The sequence below is a fragment of the Amia ocellicauda genome, chromosome 1 (assembly GCF_036373705.1).
Source record: "Amia ocellicauda isolate fAmiCal2 chromosome 1, fAmiCal2.hap1, whole genome shotgun sequence".
Classification (NCBI taxonomy): Eukaryota; Metazoa; Chordata; class Actinopteri; order Amiiformes; family Amiidae; genus Amia; species Amia ocellicauda.
Window position 1 is genome coordinate 46,787,476 of NC_089850.1, and position 16,572 is coordinate 46,804,047.

The window sequence follows — 16,572 nt, forward strand, 5'->3', positions numbered from 1 at the left end:
TTTTCCAGCATCTATCACACAGAAGTATCCTTTGTTTATAGTATATTACATAAATGAACAGTTAAATTGCAGATAAATCCCAGTCCCAGGTGGAAACCTTGCTCAGGTACAGACCTTGTTCAGGTAGCCTCCTTCGCTGACGTTTTCAATATCCATTTTATCGCATTTAATTAAAAATACAAATGAAAGTAAATACTGATTATTTGTTTCCTGCAGCATAAGGTAACATTTGAAGAGGAACAGAACAGGAAATGGAGCGATGTCAAAAGAGCGTGTCAATGTTTATTGTTGTTCTTGTTTGCTTGTTTGTTTAACGCAGTCATTTAAAGCAGTAAGCCCTCTACATTGACCTTAATACATAGAATATCCTCTTTGCACACATTCATTGTAAGATACATTATTCTTTACTCAGTGGACTTCTATACAGATGCCATGCCTAGATAATGCTCTTTCCTGTATGCACATTACAAGCAGTCTTTACCCTTTTTTTCTCTGCATACGAACCTTGAAATTCAAACACAAAAAATGTCTTAATTACAGATTTCAATTAAAGTTCCAGTACACAGAATTATCCCAAAATAAGTAGTGATGACTTGCAAATGCGATTACAATCGGTCAGAGCACTGTCTTAATTAAAATGTGTTGGAGAATGCTTGTTTGGAAAAAAAAATCAGATGGCTTTGGTAACAATTGAGATTTTTCTTAGGTTAGAAACCCTCTCATATGATGTATATGGCACAAATCCCTGTTAAGTAAATGCTGCAGGTATTTAATACACACATACACTGCTTAAACCTTCAACTTATAGACCATGTTCAACAGAATGACAAACAGAAAGGCATTTTTTTTAAACAAGACAGTTGTTTTTTGTATTCTCTACAAATCAGCTTGTTTTAAGAAATATAATAATTTACATGATTACATTTACAAAAAACATGATACAGCAAAAAACTGTCATTGTGATGGGAAACAGTGCACAGACTCCTCAAATAAATATTAAACCAGGACGAGAAATGCTTTGAACATGTGTCACTGATAACACACATCTCTCGCAGGACGTCCACAGAAAGACCTGCCACGATCCTTATCACACATGACAGTTGCTGTTCTTGATACAGAATCATCAATTCACTGTTTGCAAACACCCACGTGTTTCTGATCTGTCACCATCTACCTTTAAATAATACAGAAAGACTTTTCCAAAAATACAATGTAACACTGATAGTATAGTATAGCACCCTTTCCACCCAAAGCCTTGTGATCTTGAACTTGAACTGTCACCAAGTTAGAGATGACATTTCCATCTCGGATTTGTGTTTCCTTCAGAAGAAGTACTATCTGCCATAGTTCAGGACAGTTATAAGTGACATAACCAGCACTGAAGAGTGAATACTAAAAGGCCAGACAGAGTGATCTGTGTCTGAAGCAGCACAAAAACAACAGGTAAGCAGAGCGGTTGTTCACTGGTCAGGGGATAAAGGGTGATGTTCGTTTCTCTAAGCCAACCTCCCTGCCCCTCATTTGAGTTTACCTTTTATACAAGAGATTAATGTATAATTTGAATACCGTATTATAAGACATGAGAAAAATAATTATATTTAGATCAGTTTTCAAGTAACACTTCACCTACTTCTTAATGTACTATCCAACACTGTTTCCTGGATCATATTTCTGGAAGCAGAAGACAGTTTTTTTTTGTCACCCAGTTTCATTATCCTTTAAGCTCACTTTCTTTTCTGCTTACTTCTGCTATTTGACTCACACAGCTTAGGCACAGAACCCTGCAAAATGTCACATAGTTAGATTATGAAATGCAATACAATAAGGCCAGTACAGCCTGTGTTTAAATAGTGAAAAAGTTTTTGATTAAGGAGGCTGACAGTAATCTGCCAATCTAAATACACAAAATAATTCACACTGCTTCTGTTGGCACATAATTTTTTCCTAAAAAGAAATCTATTTTAAAATGTACTCTGTAATTTTGAAATAGATATTAAATATTGCTTTAATCTAAACAGGATCAGTTGGGATGTCAAATATGAACTTTCAAATAGCCCAAATTAAAGAAAGAGTGATACTTAAACGTCTCCTTTGACACTTTCAATAGCAGAACAGGAGCGTATGTTTTTCCTCTCTCAGTTTGAGAGTTTCTAAGAGATGTTTTAGTTTCTTATCTTGTCGAAAGAAGAGTGAACCACTCTCTGTCTGAAATATGTTATGGCTTTAAGCTTAAAGGGATGTTTGCTTCAAGATGTGGATACCTGAATTTATGTATTTTGTATCACAGAGGTTCCAGTGGAAAACACATCCTGTGTTGACTGCCGATTGGTAGTAAATTGAAAAATTAGCGATTCATTGGATTCCAGTGTGAGAAATTTATAAGATCCACATCATTCTCGCAATGCAGCCACATTAAGTGCAAATTGCGTACTATACGTTTCATGATTTGTGAAATCCTGAGCTGCAGGTGTCTTTGTTTTAGATCAGTTTAAGTCCTGTGTGAGCAAATATCTTACTCTATTGTGAATGCTTTCCTTCAGCCAACAGTTTGTCACAAAATATTTCACAACAAATACATACAAGAATACTCAATTCGGTCTGTACAGGTGTTCTTTCTACAATGAACTGGAAATTCAAAGTGTAGAACCCAAGTGTATTTACAATTTTAAATTGGCACTTAACAATAAAATATTGATTTATTCATTCATCTTCAACCCACAAGTCCACGGTTTTAGATTTAATACTGCTTTTGTTCAATATATATTTTGTAACTGCTGTTTGAGTGAGAAAGCTGTCTCATTATTGTCCATTTATTTTCTTCCATTCTTGCTTCTCCTTATTATTATTTTATTTCTGGGAAGGTCACAGGTACCAGCCCTATTGCGGGACAGTATTCTCTCAGCAGCAGGGGTTGCAATCCTTTAGTCTAGTGAAAGCAATGGTTGCATGTTTTCTTCGTCACTTTTCTCTTTCTCGGGCCGTTTTAGGACTCCAGGCTCCACTACTGACTGGGATCTAAAATTAAAAATAAATTATCATGATTAAGAAAGACATTATTAAAACTAAAACAGATAAAAACTAAATACACCGAACAACCATAACATTATGACCACTGACAGGTGAAGTGAATAACACTGATAATCTCATTATCATGGCACCTGTCAGTGGGTGGGATATATTAGGCAGCAAGTGAATATTTTGTCCTCAAAGGAAAAATAGGCAAGTGTAAGGATCTGAGCAACTTTGACAAGGGCCAAATTGTGATGGCTAGACGACTGGGTCAGAGCATCTCCAAAACTGCAGCTCTTGTGGGGTGTTCCCTGTCTGCAGTGGTCAGTACCTATCAAAAGTGGTCCAAGGAAGGAAAAGCGGTGAACCGGCGACAGGGTCATGGGCGGCCAAGGCTCATTGATTTACGTGGGGAGCGAAGGCTGGCCCGTGTGGTCCGATCCAACAGACGAGCTTCTGTAGCTCAAATTGCTGAAAAAGTTAATGCTGGTTCTGATAGAAAGGTCTCAGAACACACAGTGCATCGCAGTTTGTTGCGTATGGGGCTGCGTAGCCGCAGACCAGTCAGGGTACCCATGCTGACCCCTGTCCACTGCCGAAAACACCTACAATGGGCACGTGAGCATCAGAACTGGAACACGGAGCAATGGAAGAAGGTGGCCTGGTCTGATGAATCACGAGTTCAAGGTGTTGACTTGGCCTCCAAGTTCCGCAGATCTCAATCCAATCGAGCATCTGTGGGATGTTCTGGACAAACAAGTCCGATCCAAGGAGACCCCACCTCACAACTTACAGGACTTATTTATCTGCTGCTAACGTTCTGGTGCCAGATACCACAGCACACCTTCAGGGGTCTAGTGAAGTCCATGCCTCGACGGGTCAGGGCTGTTTTGGCAGCAAAAAGGGGAACCTACACAATATTAGGCAGGTGGTCATAATGTTATGGCTGATCGGTATATATATATATATATATATATATATATATATATATATATATATATATATATATATATATATATATCTGATTAAAAACCAAAGAAAGATAAGTGTTTAAAAGATCTACTGAAATTAGTAATCATTTACTGCTCAGCCTGTATTCAGCAACTCTTATGATATTATTCAACAGCCCTGGTTGTAGTCGAAGACAAAAAAGAAAGAGACAGTTGAACAACAAAGGTACAAATTAATCAGATATTCCTTCATTTAATGCCAAGTCCCCCTCACAGCTATCTGAAGGATAAACACGGAACCTTAATGCTTCCTGATTACCAATGCAAATATGGATTTCATATTTCATGGAGTTCTGAACTCTCACTGGGCAGCTAACCTACTTTCTGTTCCTTTCCTTATCAGACACATTAGCAGCCTTGGGAATGGAGGAGAATCCACTATGTATAAAACTGGGACATTTTTGTCTCCAAATCGCAGTCTATGGTTGTATATTAGTATCAGACCTTCAATAAAATGCTAAAAGCTATATTCTTATTTCCCGATAAAATCTCATATACAGGAACCAGCTGATTGGTGGACATGACCAAGTTAATTTTCCAAAAGATATCTGACTTTATTCAGAGCGATGCAATAAACAGTTCAGCCCTGCAATTACTTTAGCACTTGACTGAAATTCTGATTATTTGATGTCTGCAGTAGAAACCATCGGGGACTTCAGTGAATGAATGGGCAACGGAATTGCCCAGGAGGTTCACAGCCTAGGGTAAAAACTGGTTTGATTAACATACTTCAAAAAGTCGCATGACCAGGTCACCCCAGGCATCATAGCATTCACTAATTTATTCCAAAACAAGGTTATTTTTAAACAGAAAATAAAATAAACAAAAACAAAAACGTACAAGGTACCAGATAAATAACAGCAGGGGAAAACATTAAGACTTAAGAATTAAATTATTTCAGCTTGATTAAAGTTAACATTTTAAATATTGAGTTCATAACATCTTTTTCAGCCTTGAAGCAAATCTCATTCTAATTACATAACCCGTGAACACTAAACTCAAACCAAAACATTCACATTAATATAATCCCTGTGGGGTATTCCCTGACTGCCGAAAGACCCCCCTCCACAAAAAAAAACCAAAACAACAACAAACAAACAAAAAGTACTGAACTTGTCCAAGCCTTAAAGGAAGAACAGCACATCAGCTGTCTATGTAAATTCAAGCTAAGTTTTAGATTTACTAAAATGTAGGTTTAGTACAAGTAAAGTTGATTAATACAGATGAAAAGAACATATTTATCTTCTGTTTAAAATGTACATAATACAGGTTACTCTGCATTTCTTTTAAATTGAAATTATTTAACTGTAGCAATGTATTCATTTGCTTGAGATAACGATGTCCAGTGATGGAACAATTCTGCAACACCATCTGTTATCTGTGGCAGAGATTTTTTTCCGGTACAGACTTTCCACGTATAAGGTTTGGCATTTGATTTAAGTGCTCTGATAAGGATGAAAAAGGGAGATGCTCAGAGCATTTCAGTGAGAATGGTGTGACGGTACTGCACACTGGGGGCCTTCCTTCTGTCATCTCTGTGCCAGTGAAGTGAAAGTGTAGATCCCACAATGACACGCTATAATGCGTCTGTTGGAAACACACCGAACAGAAGAGCCTTGCTTTATAACAAATTGAGTTTATTTGCCAATTAGACCTAGAGGTTTTAAACTGTTGCTATGGATTATTAAAATAATAAAGGAGCCCTTCTCAATCCCAGCACACTGTGTTGCATGTGATTAGAATCCACAAAGTAATTCAAAACCCTTTGAATGGAAACTGTGGCTGCTGTGTTTAAATGTAAAACAACAGTAAAGTCTGACCTGTGAAAATCCCTCAAAAAGCATGTTCTTTGTAGCGTCTAACAAAATAAAAACATGTAACTTGCCATGTATTGAATGTTATCATGTTGTGGACAATGAAGTGCACATTTTACAATGCAGTTATAGTAAGGAATTATACATTTGTATTATTCTCATCTTGAAAAGCATCAGTAAGCCCCAGGGGGTGGGTGAGATGGGTGCATTCAAGCATGCAAGAAAACAGTTATGCCCATCCATGATATAAAATCTCCAGTGCCACTACCAATTACAGTTTAGGTGCATCCTGGAAACTGGCTCATATTTGAGCAGCTGTTTATTGTGTCTGTTTCAAATGATCTCCTATTATGGCCTTAATCGACCATAATGTGAGGAATCAAGGACTTATTCTGCTTAGTTTTCAAGAAACAGACACAGGAATCAAGGGTCACTGCTGGGATGAGTTTCCTGTTCATTTTCTATACTTTAAATCTTGATTACACCAAGGTTATCTTTCCATCTTAGCACAACTGAAGACTATCATTAGATGCTCGCAGGTGTGACTGGAATACTGGCAACGAATAGCAACTGTACCTTCATCCACAAAAGAAAAACACCAGATTTGTGTAACACTAAAAAGTTGTACATGTTGTTGGTATTATTTTTAGACTACATCTATATACCCCTTAAGGATCCAAGAGCTAAGACAAAAATAAATTCAAGGGCTGATTTGGTCCCAGGGCTCAAGGATGAAAAGCAACCTGTAGCCACTCTCCAGCTGAAACAGCAGCAGGAGAACAACACTGGTACAATATATGAAGACCTTGATTTAGTATAGCTCCAATCTCTATAAAATCCATATAAAAAACAACATTTGAACACTGACCTCTTCATGGCTTTTGGAGACAAGTCTTTTTCTAGGTCTGTGACTGACAGGTTGTAGGACTCTGGGCTGAATTCAGTCTCTTCATCATACTCGTGGTCCAGCAATGTTCTGGCCCAGGTGCCCATGTCATATGGGGGAAGCATTCCCCCAAACTCTGAGGGCAGGATCTCAGGATGAATAAGCTGGTGTAAGCTGTTTAAATTGTTGCCATGCATGAATATCTGTAATAAAAAACAGCACAAATACATTAACAAATGTGAAAAATACAATTGTGTTGTGAAATGATCAAGCAATCAGTCAAATACATTATTTGGTCATTTTAAAAGCACACGTCATTGTTCACACTTATAATATCACATCACATCCACAGTAAGCCATTGACACATGCAGGGCTGATAATTCAAATGACTCTTGTTTTTACAGGAAGGGATTGCAGCTCAGATCCTCTCCTAGTAACCTGACAGCCTGGTGACGCTATCAGCAGAAATGGTCTCTAGGGTGTGTTCACACTTGTAGTTCAGTTCTCTTGGTTCTCTTGGTCCGGACCAAAAACTGATACATTTAGTCCTGGTTCGCTTAGCGTTCACACTGGCATTTTTACACCGAACCTAAACAAAAGTCATAAGGATAAGGTCACAACCTGATTGGACAGCTTTTATGACGTATATTATGTGACGGAACTTGCCGTACATTTAAAAAAAAAACAACAACATGCTGTCTCCTGGGCTAAATGCACTTGTTGGCTTTGTGTTTATATGGTGGTATTCACACCAGCTGAGAACAAACGAGCTGAGAACAAACAAGATTACAAACGTAATCTAACCAAACCTGCCAAGTGTGAACACACCCTAAGTGGTACAAGAGGATTGCTCGTTAGGAAGAAGTACAGGCCTACTCACTAACCCGTATGGGTCTTGTGAACAACATTGATCTTTGTTGTCAATTCAGATGAGCCTGTAATTCTTACAGAATATGTTGTCATCATACCAGGCTGGTGCTAAAGTCAGTACAGTAGCTCTAGGGGGGACGGGACGGGACGGGACGGGGGGGTAAACATTAGAAGCTGACAAGCTGTTGAGCATGTTCCTACTCATAACATTGAGCGATTTGCTTTTAAGAGTCTTTCTGCTATTTGTTTCCTGTACAGACATTTAAAGAAGAAGGCCTGCTTAATATGTGAATTATTTTTCCTCTGGGTCTGCTTAGGCCAGGCAAGCAAAACCCTTGATGTTCCAGATCTCAGACACAGAAATCTTAATCCATTAGTTCATTTTTGAGGGCGGATTTGGATGGAAATAGTACACTATTACCACAGAAACAGGAACATAAAAAAATCCTTCTACATGATCTTGATTTCCATTTATATATTTCCATGACTCTACATTCTTAATGTGTTTGAATTCACTGGTGAAGCAGCATCCTGGATCATGTAGATTAATGCCACTAAGTCTCTAAGGTTACTGCAGAATTGAAAGCGGGGGGGTGTAACTGGGTTTGTGTGCATTAGTCCGTTTGGCTGATGTCACCATCACGGTTCCTTATGGTGTACAAAGCAGGTTTGTCACTCTCCTGGGCCCAGCAACTCTGGCACTCTGAAGTGATGTTTACTCAAATCTAGTGTCCAGCTGGATATGCTACAATTCATTAGTGTCCTTATGTATAAAAAACGATTGGGCAATTGCTCTGATAAATAAATGTCACACAGTCAAACTACATCCTTTTTATGTAATCTGGATGTGCAAAGTTTTAGCAGTGGGAAAATTAAGTGTTTTTGCATGAACATGTATGGTTTTGCAGAACCTACTATTTTCCCTTACTTTCCCTGAAGATTGTGTATCCTCTTACCCGCTTTCTCGTCTTGTCCTTCAGAAAGGGCCGAATGACGGTGTATAGAGCGTGGATGTACCAGGGCTGATTGACAAAGTGGATTCCTCCAAACCGAGCCGGGAAGCTGTCCTGTGATGAAGGGAAGGAGAGAGGAAGGTCCTGAGAGCTGCGTAGCCCCACCAAAAAATTGCCCCCCGTCTGAGCAAGTGGCTCAGGTTACGGTTTTTGCTAGGCTTGCTCTGATTTGACGGCAGCTGTCTTCAGTAACAGCTGCAGTGTGCTGTGTTGCTGACTGCCACCCTCAGGCTTACCTGTTACACTTACAGTCTAACAGAAGTACTTGACATATTGACTAATTCACTTATTTTGTTGCACATGAGAGCCCATCACCTCGCTGTGAAACTCCAAATACATTTTGCAATATTCAGCACATCTTCCATGCATGCCAAGCGGCATTCAAGGAGGGGCTACACCCTTTAGCCATAAAAACCTCAACGCTACATAATATTTCATTTCTGCCAGCCCAGACATATGCTTCTGAAGAGTAATCAATGTATTTGTATTTCTTGAGGGACTTCCTCAGACATGATGTAATGTCAGGCAGGAAAGAGTGTGTGGTTGGAGTGCCCTCTGCTGGAAAGTTACAGGGTGCACTTTCTTATCAGTGATGAAGAGTATGAATACTCATCTTACAAGCAGGTCTGACCCTTTTATGAAGTGGTATCAAGTTTGCTGGCTACTTCCCAGAACCTTGAGATCCCAACATCCTGACTATTATCTGGAAAACTTGTAAAGTTCCTGAACCTCGATCCTGAAGCCTCGACGACCACTCTTGATCTTTCCCGAACTGATGTTTTCTTATAAATAATAAAAACCATTTTACAGATTATGCAACGGATTTGCCAATAGTTGACATCCACTGTCTGCAAAAAAATCTTGTTTTCACATCCCAAGAGGTAGGCTGTCTTTTCAAATATCAATGAACCCCAGCTGTGATTGTTCGTCATCTTGTCAGGTGGCTAATGTGCAGTATAAGACTGAACACAAAAAGGACTGAGGTTTATACATATGGAGGTTTTATTGGTGATACAGCACTGTTCATTATATCTTAAATGGTATTTTACTCATTTTATGTATTTATTTTTTCCAGAAGGAAATAAGCCAGGGTTCCCAACATTGGTCCTGGAGGACACCATACCCTGCTGGCTTATGTTCCAACCAAGCTCTCAATAACTTAATTGAACTCTTAACTTAATTTAAGGATAATTAAGTTTCTATAAAATGTGCTGGACAGAGGCCTCTGTAAGCTTGTGATCATACCACTGGTAGTAAACAACAGCTGAAGCCCTCCACGTTGTGCTTTCTTTCTGCTAAAAAATAAAAAAAAAGATCTTCCTCACTTCCTCCTTATTAAATTGCAATTACGTAAATTCAAATTATTATTATTATTATTACTCGATTTCTTAGCAGACACCCTTATCCAGGGTGACTTACAATTGGCACAATATATCACATTATTTTTACATTTTACCCATTTATACAGCCGGTACAAATGTACGATACTTAAGAATGAATGCATAGTGATACGCAAGACCAATAGATTTCATTCAGCTGAACCTCGTGCTAAATTAAAGATTGGAAAGAGCACCTGACTCAGACCAAGGAGCAAGGCAGAGGATTGGGTTACTGCAGTCACAGTCTGTGTTAGTGACTGAGAGGTCAGAAAATCTCCGCCAGGTCAAATCGTGACACTTCCAGGAGCAGAGTGCTCAGAGAGACGTTTAGACAGTTTTGTGTTTAGTATGCCCGCCTTGAAAGAAAGGAGAACAGCAAAGCATATGACAGAGAAAATTTGAATGTAATTCAGTTTGCTTTGGGTTCATGGTATCAGGCCAAATAGTATGTTATGTTATCTGTGCACATTTAGGAGTTTGGATCACAACAGATTATTGCTCCTGCTATTCGTATTGTTATGATTTTCTAACCAAATGCACTGAACACGGTCTTGTGCCGTCATTAACAGCTCTGATTTAGATTTGTATGCTCATACTTTCCGTTCTCTAATTATTCTCGTCACATGTTGGTGTCCTTGGAAGATTTCATATATTCATGATTCAGAAGGCGCACAGCTGGTGAATTAGTGAGTGCTGCCAATCAGGATCTGTGAAGGCAGTTGCAGTCAGAAAATCTTTCAGTGAATGTAAAAGCAAACACAGTGATGGAAACACAAAAACTTCAGAAGGCTATTTTTTTACACATAGAGGATGGGAGGGGGTGGCTGAGCCAAGAAAAAGAAGCAGAGATTATAAAAGCATGGCAAGAGGTTTCTGAACTGCCTTCACCTTCCATCAATAGACACTGAACGGTGCTGAATATAACTGCTAATTAAAAAGGGACCCATTAGCCTATGGCCTTTAGTTAAGATACAGCCTGGAGAATCGTTGCTGTGCTTTAACTTTATATCGCCCCATGCAGGTTTCCATTTCCCATTATAAAACAGCAATATAATCCATTCATAAGATCTTCAGAGCAGAGCTGAGACAAAGACAGCGCAAGTTCAAAGGTGATGTTCTTGGGCATCAGAATTTAACAGCTGAGACGCGTCTTGTATTTTGCCTTAAATAAACTCAGTTCCAAATCCATCCATACACACACACACAATAGGTATCTTCATTCATGCCATGTCAGGTATGTGTATGTGCAGAATGCTGCAAACACTAACCACAGTCTTCAGTTCAGCTGACATTTTGTGTGCTCTCCACATCCATCTGACGGCTCCTGCCAGGTTAATTACCACAAGGGCAATTATGTGTTGTTCCTCTGTGTTTTACTAACCTGCCTATTTAGATTTGGAACAATGTGAGAGAAAATATTTTAACCCTGTGCTTTACACCACAAAAAGGCTGGTTTCAAACCACTGGAAATAAAAGTATAATGCTTATTATTTATTTATTTGTCTGGTATTTGTTTTAAACATTTTTGTCTAAAAGTAATGTAGCTAAAGGTCTCTATTTAAAGACCTCTATTTAGAGGTTTAATGAGAACAGACAGTTGTAATAGCAGAATATTTTTAACAAATCAGTTTCAAAACTTGTATCTTTTTAAATGGATTTTGTGGTTGTTTAATAAGGTGGACAGTTTGAGTAAGCTTAAGCCCCAAACTTTATTTCTCTTATCGATACATTGATTTAAAAATTTAAGACACACATAACCCTTGATTTAGGGATTAATTTTGTGATATGACACATCTGCAGTTGCCACTCTGGGGTACGTATCTGTTATCTGGGCAAGAAAGGGCAAGACAATTCGCAGCCATACCTTCAGATTAACTAGGAGATGGAAACCATGACAAAACTCATTGTTTGTTGTCAAATTAGATAAGAGGAAGTTGTTTGATGATTAAATTACCCTCGTTAACAACTCAATGCGCAGGATGAGAGAAAAATTGCTTGAAAGACCTCCAACAAAAGTACACAATTGGTATTCAGCGTTTTCAGTGAATAAATACAATCCTTCTTTGTCTAACCTCCACAGCATTCTGACGAGGAAGGACTGATTTCTCAACGCTGAAGCCGACAAATGCACCCCAGCACTGGAGGGGGCTGCCGTGGATACGGAACCACGGACTCTGGTCTCCTATGCCTCCAGGCACACATGCTGCCGCTACTCGACAAGGTCCAAAGTCCCTGGCAAGGCCTAGGTATTTGGGGGCTACATGTTCTTTGGACCCCCTCCAGGGCCGTGCGAAGCCCACCGCCCCCTCTCAGCCGCAGCACAGCCCTACACTGCAGCACACAGGCAGCCCAGCCACCCCGGGCTCCTTCCCACTCTAACTGCAGTGCAGCACTGGAGGGCTCTGCACCTTTTGGCACAGAGGTTAGGTGCATGAGTGGGGATTGAGAGAAAGGGGACACATTACTACAGCTCACATGCACCCAGCCCCCCAGCACACAATTGTTTTGGACACATTCTCTTAACTACTTGTTGTGCCATTTTAAAGGGAGTAGCTTCAATATATTTCCCACATACTGTAATATTTGTTAGATTATGTGATTTTTTGTTTGTTTGTTTGTTTTTTATCAGTGATATAAAATGCTCAATAGTAAATCCCCTCCAAGACTACAAGCATCTTTCTCCACGCGGGCTCATAGCAGTCAGCTGCAGCTCAGGAGAAAAATGAATAAACCTAGCACTCTTGTCGGGTTTCACTGAGGACACAAAGGTCAAAAGGTGCAACAAGGCTAATTGTTTCCAGCTGGTGTTCTCATCCTAACCAATGACTTGTTGTAGACCTTGCTGTGAGTCTCTGCCCGAGATCACTAACTTATACATTCATTTTCAATAACCCACAGCATCGAGTACAGAGTCACAGTGAACTGGAGCCTAACAACCTGGCACACACACACACACACACACACACACACACACACACACACACACACACTGTAGGGAAATTTTAATCCAATCACTATTTTAGATTGCTACTATTAAACAAGCAGAGGTTATGCAAATAAATACATAAAATAAATACATAAAATCTTTGTAACACAACTAGTTACAGGAGGCAGGGAGATTTCTGTGACCTGGATCGGGAATGTGAGTGATGCTTCTTGGAGCCTGTCTGAAATGTAGGCTTGACAAGTTGCCATGGGAACTCAGTGCTGGGTGGGGTAAGACAGTCTTTGCAGTTGTACAGTGTGTCAGCTATTACTGAGGGCTACAATATACATCAAAGGTTTGTACAAAAAGCAGATAACACAAAAAAGGTTTGTGATAAAAGGATGGTAATTATGCAATCTCCTTTATGAATTGTAATAAAGGATTTATGTTGTGTTTTCCCATTTGCAGCAACTCTAACACTCTTGTAAGTGTATAGTTAATTGTTACCAAGACCTACGTATGAAATCTATATGTCATCGCACATGTTTATTTTTAATTACATATAGATAAATAATCAACAGAAGAATGGAGTAAAATTAGCACAGGAATATAACTGTCCTTAGCAATTACTGAAAAGGTTTACAGTAGAAAAACAACAACAAATGTACAACATAGGCATAGCAGTGAGATTGACAAATGACTGATTGCAAATTGCAATCTTATATCTATAGCTTTTCCAATGCAAGTGATATTAAGTGATGGTAGACTGATTGAGGGCAGAACTTGGAGATACACTAATGTGTTCACAGTTATCTTGGGATTAAAGAGGAGTCAGAGGCCGGGCGCACAGCTTCACTCCTAATGACCACAGCTTTCCTGTGCTCGGTTCATCACAATGGATGTCTTGTGATGATGGCTGGGTGGCAGTGGGAAGGTTGTGGAGGTGAGAAAGGTCCAGGATGTGTTCAGTTTCTTTTACAAACAGTCCAACAGGACACTCTCGGTGGACTACTACTGGAATCCTGATTGTAAGTGAGGTGCAAGACTTCTGAATCCCCAAAAGCAATGATTCTAAATCTGTTTTTCAATTTCCTTCAGCTCACCTGGAGACCTCCTTTGAATGAAGCAACCATCACCACTTTTTGTTTTTATTATTGCTTAGAAACCCCTTTTTTATTTTTGTTCTTGTTTTACTTCTATAGTTTTATCAGCAGCACTATGTGCTACTGGTTTAGGCAATGATAAAGAACTCATCTCACCAATTTAAATGTATCTAGTAATATGAATGTTTCACATCACAAAAGACAACATTAGGTAAATTTGAGAACTTGGAGCCCTACCACATCAGAAATTGAAAGATTTTTGCATTATATTTTTCCAGAGACCAACAGCATGATGAAAGGGCTCTATTATCGATGATCTATATTCAAACGAAGCCTTAAAACTAACTGTTCTCTGATAGCTGCCCACACTTAATGTAAAAATATTCTGTATAAAAGACCAGCTAATAGCAGAACACTATGTGGGAGAAACAATGCGATTACTGCAATTACCAGACAGGAGTTATCAAGATGAATTTCACATGACAAGCATTACAAAATGAAGCCAAATGCAACATTACACCCTTCAATACACATTGTTAATAAAGCACACAATATCCAGCAGAATAATTTTAAAAATGTGACTGCTGGCTCTGAACTGTAATATTTAACGAACACATTCAAAAGGGGAAACTGCTTTTGAAATCTGTTCATTTTTTTAAAGATTTCTATTGAGGAAACTGGAATCATATTCTAGTGTCCAACAGGCAGTTCAGGTAGAGAATATGGTATGCAGTGTGTTTATCTTAAGGAAACCCCACTGTAGACATGCAATTTAAGAGGGTTTCCATGTGTTGTTTTATTCAACTGTTTAAATGTTTAACACAAACATGTAAAAATCCATCCGTCCATTCATTTTCAATAACCACTTTATCCAGTGCAAGGTCCATAAGACACTTGCACAACACAGTTCATGGAAAGTTTTCTGATTGTGCATACTGACCAAGATGCCACAGCATGACATGTCACAGCATCTTTGCCCTGCCTAATTCGGTGGCTGTTTTTTGGCCATAGACCCGACTCTCCCAGAGAGTCTCCTAGACACGCAGCTGCACAACAATTGTTTGTATACATTTACCAGCATGCAAACCAGCAGCGACATTCACTTAGACCCAAGCAACCATGGAGGATACTGAGCTGAATTTCAGGTGCCTTAGGCTGCTGATCCTGGCTGCATATCAGCTCCAAAACACCTCAGCTTTGAAATTTCAACAAGCTGGATAACAAAACCGTCTGCAGCTCCTCCAGTTACTGATCTCAACAGATATTAACCCAGCTGTGCCCCATCCACATGGGTTCTGAGGAGTTTCCCATTATTCAGGCCAAAAGAGGTCAGGTCAGGTCAGGATATTCGAGTGCCACAGACATTTCCCTGAGTCATACATGTACTGGGGCAGCAGATATGTCTCTTAACATGTTCTTTGGAGAATAGTAAATATTGCCATTCAGAAATTAAGGCAGGAGAATATGTATTCTATATTAATCTAAGGTAATGTCTATGCTATCGTTCAGTTACTAATACTTAGATAGCTCTAAACATAGGAGACACATACTTCAGTGAATTCCTCAGATGCATGTTTTTGCTGCTTGGCGTAGGATAATATCATAAGCAAATTCAACATAAAGGCTGTATTTTCATTGAACACGATTCTAGGAAACACTTGCCTTCCCTGTACCAAAGGATATTATCACAGCATTTAGTCTTTATGATCCCAGATTATAAAATGAAATAAAAAAAGTTGTCTGGCCTCAATATGCTTATTTCAAGGAGGAGGTCAAGGATATTATGGTCAACATAGTGTGGTGTACTTAAATCTGTCTACCCAAATTCTAGAACCTGTATATGGTGTCTCGGTCTGAACTGGGATACTCATAGTTTTACTATGTAAACCCTTAAATAAGCCAAATGTTTTACCTGGAGGCCTTCTATGGCAAGTCTCAGCATGCTTGGCGTTAGTTTTGAGGCTTGCTTGAAGGTGAAGTTGCTCCAGTCAATAATCAGCACAAATCCATTCACTTGTAGCTCTGGATCTTCAATCATGGCTTCCAGTGACAACAGAATAGCTCGCAAAATATCCACAAACGTATACCTGGAAACAAATCAAACAGTAACAATGACAGTTTAGGCATCTGTACCTGCTGTCTCTTAACATCCAGAAAAGAAAAAGGACAAGCATAAAAAGAACATAGATGAAGACAAGTGTCAGTCCGCTAAACATATTGTACCAATATTTAGGGACCAGAAACTACAATTCATAAAATCCAACAGTATAAAGCAAGAATAAGCAATAATAATCAAACATCTCAATTCACTTTCCTGTTGGTAACAGCATAAAAATATCAGTTTTCTCCCAATAAGTTCATTTTAGCTCAGAGATTTATAATATCGTATTTCATTCAAATGGCACATATCCAACTAGCATACCACACAGTGCATGGAATCCAAAGGGGGGAAAAATAAAAATAAAATCTTAGTCTTATATCTCATGTATGATGATGAATCCAAGAAACTAAAGGAGTCTGCGGTCAAATAAACAGTGTTATACCATCGGATCTCTGCGGCT

At 39.0% G+C, this 16,572-nt stretch overlaps 1 protein-coding gene across 1 annotated transcript in view; it reads right to left on the minus strand.

Annotated features, from left to right (window-relative positions):
• Positions 1 to 262: 262 nt before the first annotated feature.
• clvs2 (clavesin 2) overlaps positions 263 to 16,572 on the minus strand; it is a 19,388-nt gene continuing 3,078 nt past the window's right edge. The window contains exons 2-5 of the mRNA XM_066707502.1: positions 15,924 to 16,098; positions 8,547 to 8,657; positions 6,702 to 6,922; positions 263 to 3,015 (exon numbers count right to left, since the gene is read on the minus strand). Of these exons, the coding sequence (XP_066563599.1) occupies positions 2,922 to 3,015; positions 6,702 to 6,922; positions 8,547 to 8,657; positions 15,924 to 16,098 (601 nt within the window). The 3' untranslated portion in view covers positions 263 to 2,921. The remainder of the gene's footprint in view (positions 3,016 to 6,701; positions 6,923 to 8,546; positions 8,658 to 15,923; positions 16,099 to 16,572) is intronic.